At 48.8% G+C, this 11,985-nt stretch overlaps 1 protein-coding gene across 1 annotated transcript; it reads left to right on the top strand.

Moving 5' to 3' along the window:
- The first annotated feature begins 1,512 nt into the window (after positions 1 to 1,512).
- On the top strand, positions 1,513 to 3,636 carry Foxi2 (forkhead box I2). Its single transcript, XM_059250509.1, has 2 exons — positions 1,513 to 2,014; positions 2,604 to 3,636. The coding sequence occupies exons 1-2, from the start codon at positions 1,513 to 1,515 to the stop codon at positions 3,035 to 3,037; spliced, it is 936 nt and encodes a 311-aa protein (XP_059106492.1). The 3' UTR covers positions 3,038 to 3,636.
- Positions 3,637 to 11,985: the final 8,349 nt, after the last annotated feature.

Raw genomic sequence — 11,985 nt, 5'->3', positions numbered from 1 at the left:
TCAGTTCCAGGCTGCCTCTTCCCAAAGGCTCCAGAGTACTGAGGTCAAATTTGCCCTGGATGGAGTCTCACTGCCTCCTGCTCAGGCCAAACTGCCCACTAATTGGTTGTGTCACACGGTGTCTGTTTATTATTACAGCACAGGCTTCCTTCATTCTAAGACCAGGTTAGACCACTGGCCCAACCAGCAGGTACCTTCTCAGCCAAAAGCCAGGGCCGATTGGACTTTTCCTTTCATTAACCAATGTAATATTAAGTTGCTGTAGTAATCAGAAAGGGTCCCTAGGTCAGCCCAATTTCAACAAATTCGTCTCTAACACTGGAGACAATGATTTGGCGGGGGATGGACCCACCCCCTTATTTCTTCTAGGCCAGAAATTTTGACTCTCTAGTCAGTTGACCTCAGTAAACGATTCTGACAAACTGAAGCCAGAACTGTACCACTCTGTGCCACAGCCATGACCTTATGTGTTGCTAAGCCTCCAAGGTGCCTCAGGCAAACGCATCTGGAGAACTAGGTACGCTGCTGGTTAGCCGGGATCTGGAGCAGACAGGGAAGCCCAGAGCCTCACAGCTAGGAAAGCCTGTAGTGTCTGTCCTTCAGCAGCAAAACAGAGGGAGGGAGGAAGGGATGGATGGATGGAGGGAGGGAGGGAGGGAGGGAGGGAGGGAGGGAGGGAGGGAGGGAGGGAGGGATAGTGTCTGGCAAAGACATCAGGGGTTGTTGTTGTTGTTTTAGGTTCTTCCGGGAGTGCCCAGGAAGGCCTTCACTGCTGACTCTCGCACTAGGTCCCCCAGTCTACCTGGCAAACAAGTCAAGCAGGGCCCCAGACTCTTCCAGCATCTGAAAAGCAAGCTTCTTTGGGCAGACTTCTAAGATTTCCAGCTCAGCATGCAGATCCACACAAGGATCTGGTGGCTTTCCAGCACAGCAGCCCGCTGCCTTCTGGCGTTCATGGTCCCCGGTCTCCAGACAACTTTCTTTCCAATATCTACACCTTTTCTTAAGGCCCTGTCCGTATCACACCTAAGATCCTCACTGGGAACTTATGCGCAGGACAATTGCTCTCAATTCCCGGCCTGAGATAAGGCTGAGTTAAGGCCCCAGACACACAAAAGGACCAATGCCTGGAGCAGAGAGCTCCCTGGCCTAACCTTAGGAACTGAAATCTGAAAAACCCTGGGTCCTCGTCCTTGGGACTACTGTAGGCCACGAAGGACTCTGAACTCAAAAGGACCTAGGTACCCTGGGAGAGTTACTGGGACTGCATGTCTAGGTGTCCCAGGGAGGGGCCGAAAACTGACCCGAGGGCGGGGACATGGGCTTCACTCCTCCAAGGCCAGCAGGGGAGGAGACTCACCACCTCTGATACTCTCCTCCAGTGCTCCCCACGCCCCAATGGCATTTAAAGGGCCTAGGGCAGGAGGGTGGGGGCAGCCTCGCTGGATGAATGGAGCGCCCATGAGCTTCGGTGCGGAACCACCTGCACCGGCCCAGGCCGGAGAACTGGACATGGCTGGGTTCTGCGATGGCCTGGGTTCCTGCTCCGTCCCGCACGGCCTGACTCGGGCCGTCGCTCATCCCCCGGGGTACGGTCGAGCGGATCTGGCCTCTGGTCGGCGCCTGTGGGTGAACTCGACTTCGCTCAGCCCCGCGTCCTATGCGGCGGGACCGGGACCCGCTCCATCCTACTCTGCAGCAGCCCTCGCTGCCCCGGGCTCGCTCCTTGGCGCTGCAGGCGGCCTGGCGGGCGCCGATCTCGCGTGGCTGAGTCTGTCGGGTCAGCAGGAGCTGCTGAGGTTGGTACGGCCACCCTATTCCTACTCTGCGCTCATCGCCATGGCCATCCAGAGCGCGCCGCTGCGCAAGCTGACGCTCAGCCAGATCTACCAGTACGTGGCCAGCAACTTCCCCTTCTACAAGCGCAGCAAGGCGGGCTGGCAGAACTCCATCCGCCACAACCTGTCGCTCAATGACTGCTTCAAGAAGGTGCCCCGAGATGAGAACGACCCAGGTAACTGGCAGCACGCGCGCCCCGTCCAGGACCCGTGATCCAGGCGTCTGGTGGGGTGGCTGGGGTGGAAGCGACTGGGTGAACTGAGGAGAGATGTCTTAGGCCTTAGCTTCCAGTCCAGTGCTCCCAGGGCTCTGCGCATTTGCTTGAAGCCTAGAAAGCTAGCCGACTGGGTGACCTGGGGAGTTTAACATCGCTGGGCCTGGACACACCTCCCTGTAAAATGGGAGAAATAGTGCCTACATTTTACAACCCTGGGGTGAGTTGGAGGGGGGTGGTGATGCGCTTCTGGAAAGCGTTGGATCCTTCACAGAGGTCAGGTGTGGTCAGCTCTGCTCCACCGGCTGAGCCCAGACCGTTCAGATTCTCTTGAGCCATCTCTCCAACCTCCATCTTAATGCGCTTGGGTATTCCCTCAAGGGTCCATGACTGGGTCTTTCTGGAGCACCCAAATTCTTGCAGTAATGACTGTGAAGGCCCATTCCCGACACAAAGTGCCAACTCAAGGCTTGGGATGAGGAGGGTCCAGGACTATCTCCAGGGACCAATGGGGTCAACACCGGGCTTTCTGAACCGCCCTTCTCCACAGGTAAAGGCAATTACTGGACGCTGGACCCAAACTGTGAGAAGATGTTTGACAATGGGAACTTCCGAAGGAAGAGGAGGCGGAGAGGAGAGACCAGTGTGGCCACTGTGCCTGGAGCTAACAGCTCAGAGGGAGCCACCCTGGATCCCCGTGGCGCAGCTTCCCAAGACACGCAGACCTCACAATCCCTGCCTATGCCTGAGGCTGCCCCCTGCCTCTCGGGCTTCTCCACCGCCATGGGTGCCCTGGCTGGCGGCTTAGGCACCCTCCCTGAGGGCCTGGTCCGTGACTTTTCTTCCCGAAGGCCACCATCCGCGGCTGCCCACAGTCCTCAGATCCCTAACACCACCCCGGGCTTTGCCGCCGGCCATCAAACGATAGCTACTGGCGTTAGGGTGGGTCATCTTGTCTACAGTCGGGAAGGGACTGAAGTTTGAAGGAACGCTGGAGACTGGCCAGGTGCTCTGTTCCAACATAGAGCTGAGTCCCTGAATTCATCCTTCCTGGGGGCGCCATGGGTGCTGCACAGGGGCAGAACTGAGGCAGGTGCAGCTTGCTGTGAAGCCCTCACCCAGGGGAATAGCCACTCTCGGGCTTCCGGGGCTCTGCCTGGAGATCCAGTCCTGGGCTCTATGACAGAGCGCCCCAGAGAGAGGTCTGAAAACCTTAAAGGGGTGACAGGTTGGAACTCTACTCCAGCCTTTCATAATGAAGCCAGAGAGATGTCTTGGAGCTGGTCAGAGGAGGGGAGGAAGCTAGGATGAAAGAGAATCCAGAGGGCCATCTGTGACTGGCCTCCATCTCTGGTCCACCTGTTTTAGGGCAGCTAGAGAATGGGGTGGGGTACAGTAGCCCCGAGATGAGGCTGCAAGTTGAGGGGAGTCAGGACTCTTGGGCTTACATAGAAAGAGGGACTTTCCAAATTTGGGAGACTGGGAAAAGCTGTTTCAGCAGGAAGGAGTCCCTGGGGACACCAGCTCCCTCCCCGGCCACTCTGCTTCTGGCATTATTAGGGCCCCTGTTATCGAACCTCACTGTCCCCAGACCACAGGACCCACGCCTGACAGCTAGGAATCGGTGGACAGCTTTGGGTTTGCCTTATCACCACACACACTCACTAAGGCTCACCTAGGGCAGGTGGGTGGCCACACCTGTTTTGGTTTCTCTCTGCTCCTGCCTCCTCCCCTCCTGGGGCTGTCCCCAGGCAAGCAGGATCCTGAGAACTACCTCCCTTGTGAATTGAACTCCCTGGCCTCAGTCCTATTTATATTTACGGTGACTGGACAAGGCGCTCAGAATCACTAAGAAATGGAATTTGGACTTCTGTGCTTCTGGAGATCCCTGAGGTCCCAGCTAGCCATCATGAGTCTTTGTGTTATTCGGCATTCTCTGGGGACATGGACACGGGAGGCAGGGGGTTTGCACGAGCGCGTGTGCACACACACACACACACACACACACACACACACACACACACACCACTCCAGGACCATTAGGAGAGGTACTTTCCCTGGAAGACAGCAAGAGGGAACTCTTAACCCAGATCAAGCTAGCTAGGCCTTTAGTGTGTCCAGCCCCACATGCACCAACATGACTGGTTTGCCTGGGTTCACCTCAAATCTGCCTGCTGGGCCAAGGCTGCCACTGCTCTGCAAATGAGAGCAATGGTCTTCTGAACCTGCAGAGAGCCTGGTGAGGATGGAGTGGGGAGCAGGAGCCCTAGCTCTTGGTTGCTGGGTTCTCTTCCTACCTGTGTGCTCTGTGGTATCTCAGTCACTGCCATGAGAAGGTGATCTGTGTGCTAGCTGGGTGGCCATGGTGTTACTCAACCAAGCTTAGAGCCAACCCATACTTTCTCTCCAAATGTAATGCAATTTTTAAAATTCAGGGAAAAATTAATTATTTAGAATATAAATAAAAGGGTCATGGGTCTTTGGGCCTATTTAATAGAATAACATGCTAAAAAAAAAAAAAGAGTGTGTGTTATTCAATATAGGAACCTCAAGCAACCTATTACCAGCACCACACTAGGTTTGCCAGAAAATTGGGAAGAAACGATTTTAACTAGCTGTGACAACAAGAAGTACATTGCAACTTGACAATCAGCAGGGCTTCCACAAAATTGTGTGCCATATACATGCTGCTGAGGGACATCATGGCTGTGTGACAGCTGCTAGTCATGGAAGTTGTGTTTATTTTTTGCTTCTGATACTGGATTTTCTATTAAAATTAAGAAAGGGAAAACTATTTTTCAATGTTTTGTTTGCCTGAAAGTCAGTTTTGGTTGTTTAAAGGCACTAATAAGTAATGAATGGTATATCAAACAGATGAGCTCTCTTTGATGAAAACATAATTAAAAATATTCCAGTAGGGTGTGGTTGCAATGGATGTAATTCCAGCATTTAAGAGGCAGAGACAGAAAATCAAGTTTCAAGGCCAGCCTTAGCTACATAGTGAGTCTGAGGTAAGCTGGGGCCTCATCAGACCCTGTGACAAAAGACTGTCTCTGTCTCTCTGTCTCTGTCTCTGTCTCTGTCTCTCTCTCTCTCACACACACACACACACACGCACACGCACACGCACACGCACACGCACGCGCGCACGCATATACACACATCCAGCCATACAGGATATTTGAAAAGTAATAATGTCAAAATTCCAACAGAACCTATCCTTTCGCCAAGGCAGTCCATGTGTCTGGGTGAATATTTGGAGGGGAGGCATACCAAAACGCAGTTGACAGGTGTTGGTGCAGTCAGCTTCAGAGACATCACAAACGAGTGTCTTCCTAGAGGGAAGAGTCTGCTGATGGCAAAACAAGTCACCAAACAAAGCAGACTGGGTGAACTTGACCTTCTCTCTCAAACCACATGTGGATAGACCGGGGGACACTGGACCCCATCATGGTACTTATGCCCCAGTTTCCCCCCATTCCCTCTCTTTATTGCCTTTGAAGTTGTGGTGAAACTTACAGAAAATGCCAAATGATTAAGGTAACTGTGAGCCTACAGCACAGACGCCGTGGGCTCTTGGTGGGGTCCTGCTGGACACCCAGCTCCTCATCTGAGTAGACAACTCAGTGGAGCTGAGCATTTCAGATATGGAAACAAGTTCCAAGTGTCAGAGGGACATGCCAATTCAGAATGCCTGTACATTGGGTAATTCAGAGTTCTGACCATTGTCAATTAAGTCATAATAATCTATGGGTTTTAAAATCCAAAGAGCATACTGATAACATGAGTCATAATCTCCCTGGATATCGACTGGTCACTGAGTGAGGAAGAATTCCCAGGATAGAAAGGATATTCCCAATGAAGACATTGATGTTCCTTCAACATGATTGTGAAAATGTAGAAGTATTTGAAACGTGAACCCTGGACTTCAAGGCATGAGCTCTAATCTCATGTGTTGATTAAACACGAGTGTGTTTATGATGATCATAATCTTTTTGTCTTGGGTCTTTCTTTCTTCCTTTCTTTTTTGAAACAAGGTCTTTCTAAGTAGCTGGAATTTGCGATCCTCTTGCCTGAATGCTGGAATTACAGCCACGCATCACCTTGCCCAGTTCTTCCAATCTTTCATTTCTTAAAGTGTGTTCTCAATAGTTGGTGTCATCTGTCACTCATAGATACAGCAACACAGTAATTAGCAGAACTCCTCAACAACACAGAATCAGGAGTTTTCCCTCAACTAGAGAACTTGTACCTGTACACACACACACACACACACACACACACACCAGAGCACTGCCCCAGCCAGAATCCTTAAGGGAAAATTCAGACATTACAGCAACTATGATGATGATAAATGTATTGATATCTTCAAATACTACTCTGAGAAGGTCATGCTTGCATTCAGGACTGGGCCAGGTGGGTGAAAATTACAGAAATGCTATAGAGTGTAACAGAAGTTGAGCCTAATAAAATGTGATTCAGTCAGTAAGTCTTTTTGGAGACCAGTTATGAATCCATCTTTGTCAATCTAGCAGAAAATGGTGCATGTTGGTTGTTGTCTACAAGAGCCTCCTCCTCCTCCTGGTTGGAACAAAGATGAAGATCAGCCACAGGACAGGCTGAACAGAGCCTATTTGGCTCCAAAATGGTTACTTTAAATACGCAAGCCCACATACCATATTGCCATGTTGTACCTGTTAAATGGACCTGGATGTGTTTCACACCCTGCTTGCTCTCCATAACCTCCATGTGGTTTAGATATGGGCATTTGTGTACCCTGGCTGGAGTGGGTCTAGTTTGTTCCCCTCTCCACAGAAGCATGTGGTAAGTTTAACCTAAGGCCTGTCCTCATGTCAGGCAACCCGTCATCTGGTGGGGACTGGAGCTGAGCTTTCTAGGGCTTCTGGGTAGCACTCCACTGAGCGTCTCTGCATTCATAAGCTGAAACGCTAAGAACCCTTTGAGTCCTGACATGTGGAGCAGCATCACTCAGGGCTATGTAGGAAGCTACTTTCATTGGCCTGCTTTATCAGTGCTGAACACAGACAACTGGAAATATCTTTGCCCTCTCTCTCCAGGAAAGCTATACTAAATTCACACAGAGAGACTCATATCCCTGCCTCAACACTGAACAAGTGAAGTCTATGCATTTGCCCTCAAGAGTTGAGAGTCCCCATTCATCTATCAGACACACTGACATCAAGGTGTTGAGAGTGTTCCTGGTGTTTAAAGTACATTGTTTCCATACATTCTCACATCTCAGCCAGGCTGTATGTTTGTTCCCATTATCCTCAACCAGCAACCTGAGGTGAGGTGGCTGGTTTCTTGGGGTCACAGCTACTACTAAGCTAAGTCAGAAGCTAACCTAGCTTCTCTGCACCCAAATTCCCTGTCTCTACTTTGTCCCTCCCTTCTCTAGAGTCTTTTCCCCGAGTCCAAGTGTGGTGATATTTTATTTGTGCTTTAATAAATAAAGCCTGCCTGGAGATCAGAGGGAAAAGGCCAGCCATTGTAAGTAAACAAAGAAGTCAGGCAGCGGTAGTACACACCCTTCATCCTATCACTTAGCAGGCAGGATCTCTGTGTGCTCAAGGCCACACTGGAAACAGAGCCAAGCGTGGTGACACATGCGTTTAATCCCAGTACCAACCATAGAGGTATGAGGTCTGTACAGACAAACAGAAAGTGACAGAGCTGGGCAGGAAGAGGAAGTGATGTAGCTGGGCTAAGAGAGCCAATGAGAGAACAGAACAGAAAAGGCATATAAACCTGAGTATACAGGAAGAAGGTCTCTTTGGAAGCTTCAGAGTTGGTGAGGTAAGGTTGGCTGGTGGCTTTCCCTATTTCCCTGATCTCTTTAAGACTTTCAACCCTATATTTTTTGTTTAATAAGACCATTTAGAAATTCATCTACATCCAAGTTAGCAACATCTCCAGTGCTCCGGCAGCTTAGGGAGTTGGTGATTGTTGAATGAATGAATGAATGAATGAATGAATGAATGAATGAATGGTGAGCACCCTTGTACCCTATACTTTCCATACACTCTTCTATCCCAAACTCAGCCCCTCTAAGTATTCTGTGATAGGGTGGAGTCCCCTCACAGAGGAATATCCTTCTACTGGACTTCAGTGACAGAGATGTGAACGAGACCTGGCCTCAGAATGCCCTGCAGCTGAACACTGTATGTTCGGGTTTGGGTGCCACTCTCAGGCACAGGTCTGGGATGGGATATAGAGCTGGGGCATATGAAATTCAAAGCTTAAGTTGACAACAAGGCCAATACAGTTTGGTCAGCTTTCGTGTGCTCCACTGCAAACACGAAAGCAGCTATCCACAAGGGTGTCTGCTCTGTCATGGAGTACTCAGGCTTTCACCCCTGCAGTCTCACCTTGGTGAGTGGCTAGATGTGCATCCCTTCCCTTGAGGCATTTTCCAGGCCACCTCCTCCTCCTCGTGCCTCTGATCCCACTCTCCTCACCCAAGATGACAGGACCAGCCTTAGCTTCCAAGCAAGCATCAAGGACTTGAAGACACTACTGGATCCCACTGCTGACCTCCTTTCACAGGCTCTGGGCTTGACTTCAATACAGGATGAGACACACATGGAATGCATGTGTGAAAGCTCAGTCGTATGCCCTCTGGAAGTGCCGGGCAGCTTGCTTGTCCCCAAGCCTTTAATGGTTCCCTAATCCATCACCCACACCCAGCCCCTCACTCCTGCACGCACCAGTGGCTGGGAGCTGCCCGAGGCACTTATTAGTGTCAACACCTGAGCCCAGCATCCTGGACCTTTGACTGAAACTCACCTGCCCAGGCTGAGACCACTTTACCCAAGGAGCCTAAGGGCAGGTCACAAGGGAAGATGGACTCAGGAGTCAGTAGGATGACTACTTTAATGAGAGGTTTTAGTTTCAGGAGTCCTGAAAATCACACACTTAACTGCTTCATTCCTTTGTATACATTCTTTTATCTGATTTCTTAAGTTTTAAGTTTAGGATGAAAAGAAGGTGTGTTATGAATTGTGTATTTTAACTGGAGGAAATAAAAAGCTATTTGGCCTGTTTTAACAATAACACAAAGAAAAAAATCTCAAAAGAAAGACAAAGAAAGAAAGAAAGAAAGAGAGAGAGAGAGAGAGAGAGAGAGAGAGAGAGAGAGAGAGAGAGAAAAAAACTTTGGCTGCTCTTTTTGCTCTTTTACTTTATTTTTTTCCTTTAGTGCCCTGGCTAATATGTTTAGTACATGAGAAAGAACTTGAACCAATGTTATGTTTTCCTGACAAAATGAGTTTCCTCTTCCTTGCAGGAGCATTCCCATTGTGGGGCTTCAAATGTGTGAGTCTGTTGGCACATACAACACTCTGTGTGCCTTCTTCTCAGGAAGAAAATGATAATGAGGTTTACAGCAGGAGAGAACCACAGATTTTCAGGTAACAAGGACTATGGATGCTTCCACGTTCTTACCTATTGAGAGGGAGCCCGCTTTGAGCTCCGATTTCACAAGGGCTCATCCACACAGCAAACTCAGCACCTCTTTGACAGCCTAATGGGGAGTCCACAGTGAAAATCGCGTTTTCCTATGCCTGAGGTCAGAATGATGAGTCCTGGCTGCGTTGTCCCATCCTGTTCCCTCACCCAGCAGGCCAGTCATGACACTGTGGACTTTAAAAAGGGAGGTGTCCAGTGCAATGTGAGTGTGTCACATGCTTTGTAGAAGTTCTTGTGAAAAAAGACTGAGTCCTCCTAAGCCTTCCTGCCTGTTCAGAGGCACAGTTTAGAGCCAGGACCTTGTACCCAGGCACATAGATCATGCCACTGGGAGGCATTAGTCAGGACTGTGTGACGTCAGAGAGACAACAAATGCCACACAGGGTGTATAGGAGCAGTAGCTTCGTGATAACTGTGCACCATAGTAATGAGTGAGTGCTACCAGCTCAGCCTTAAAAATGGCAAAGCTGTGGTTCACAGAAATTTGCTCACTTGCCTGAGGACAGAGGTACCAAAAATTTTAAAAAATAATTTATTTTTATTTTATGTGTATTGGTGTTTTGCCTGCATGTATGTCTGTGGGGGAATGCCAGATATCCCAGAACTGGAGTTGCAGGCAGTTGTGAGCTGCCGTATGGGTGCCGGAGATTGAACCTGGGTCCTCTGGAAGAGCAGCCAATGCTTTTAACCACTGAACCATCTCTCCAGCCCCCAGGGGTACCAAAATTTAAAGCCACCTTTGTCTTGCCCAAAGTCCATTGCCTCCCCCAACCCACCCCCATCCCCTGCCTCCGCTGTCTGGATTACCTTTCTAGATCATAAGTGGAAGTAGTCAGGAAAAACTATATGCTTGAATCTACTAAAACTTTACTGAAGAGAATTTAGTCTAGTGTGAGGATTCTTACAAAGACCAGCTATGATATGAGACTATGAGTACTTTATACTGGATATAAATATATAAATATATATAAATATATATAAATATATATATATTTCAACTTTAATTTAGGGGCTGGAGAGATGGCTCAGCAGTTAAGAGTACTTGTTATTCTTGTAGAGGACCCCAGTTCATTTCCTAGCATCAGAAGAAGCCAATGTCAATGCCCTCTTCCAACCTCGATGAGCACCAGACACACAAAGAGTTCACATATATACATGCAGGCAAAACACTTACACACATAAGATAAATAAATCCTTTAAAAATTAAGTCTAGCCAGGTGGTGGTGGTGGTGGTGGTGGTGGTGGCGGCGGCGGCGGCGGCGGCGGCGGCGGCGGCGGCGGCGGCGGCGGCGCACGCCTTTAATCTCAAAACTCGGGAGGCAGAGCCAGGCGGATCTCTGTGAGTTCGAGGCCAGCCTGGGCTACCAAGTGAGTTCCAGGAAAAGGCGCAAAGCTACACAGAGAAACCCTGTCTCGAAAAAACCGAAAAAAATAAAAAATAAAATAAAATAAAAATAAAAATTAAGTCTAATTTAGTAAGCAGAATTTTAGAATTGAAACAAGACCATTACATAAATACAGTCTATAGTTTCCAAACAGAATTGAGGAAAACAAAAATGAAAAAGTGCATCTGGAGATAATCTAAGATCATTTCTCCAGCTTACCACTGGCTGATGTATGGCTCATGAACTAAGGGTTGTTTTCATGTCGCTTAACAGCTGGGGAAACCCAAATTAAGAAGACTATTTCGTGACATAAAATTCAAATTTCAGTACCCATAAATGCAGTTTTACTGAGAGTCAACTTGCTCAATTGTTGAGCTATTCATTCAATGCACTCAACAGACAGCTTGGAGGAGCTGGACCAAACCAATGTGGCTTTTCTGTGGCTACATGTGGTGATATATTGTGTATCAAATAAAGCTCACCTGAAGATCAGAGGACAGAATAAGCCACTAGATTAAAACATAGAAGCCAGGCAATGGTGGCACACACCTTTAATCTTAGCACTGGGGAGGCAGAGATTGGTCTGGATCTCTATGAGTTCAAAGCCACCCTAGACTACGTGAGATTGACTCAGTCTAGGAGAGAAACAGAGCAGACAGTGGTGACACACACCTTTAATAGCAGTATTTGAGATCTCATGCCTTTGCTTGGGAAGTCACATGCCTTTAATCCCAGCACTGAGAAGGAAGTGATATGGTGGATGGGAAAAGTTATATATGGTGTGAGGAGACAGGAACTAAAGCCTTTTCAGCTGAGGAAACTCATTCGGCTAGGGGCCTATCAGCTGAGCTCTTTCAGGCTGAGGAGTTGGTGAGGTAAGAGGTGGTGGCTGTGGCTTGCTCTTCTTCTCTGATCTTTCAGTTTTCACCCCAGTATCTGGTTCCGGGTTTTTTATTAAAAGACCTTTAGAAATTGGAGCAACAGCTCCACGCTGCAAACTGGGAAGGGAGTAGGACTCATATATTCCAGCATCAGCAGGGCCACATGCACAGATGTGTC

Source organism: Peromyscus eremicus, chromosome 1, assembly GCF_949786415.1.
Source record: "Peromyscus eremicus chromosome 1, PerEre_H2_v1, whole genome shotgun sequence".
In the NCBI taxonomy this organism is placed as follows: domain Eukaryota; kingdom Metazoa; phylum Chordata; class Mammalia; order Rodentia; family Cricetidae; genus Peromyscus; species Peromyscus eremicus.
The sequence above is the reverse complement of the archived record's forward strand: the minus strand, read 5'-3'. Positions and strand labels throughout refer to the sequence as shown.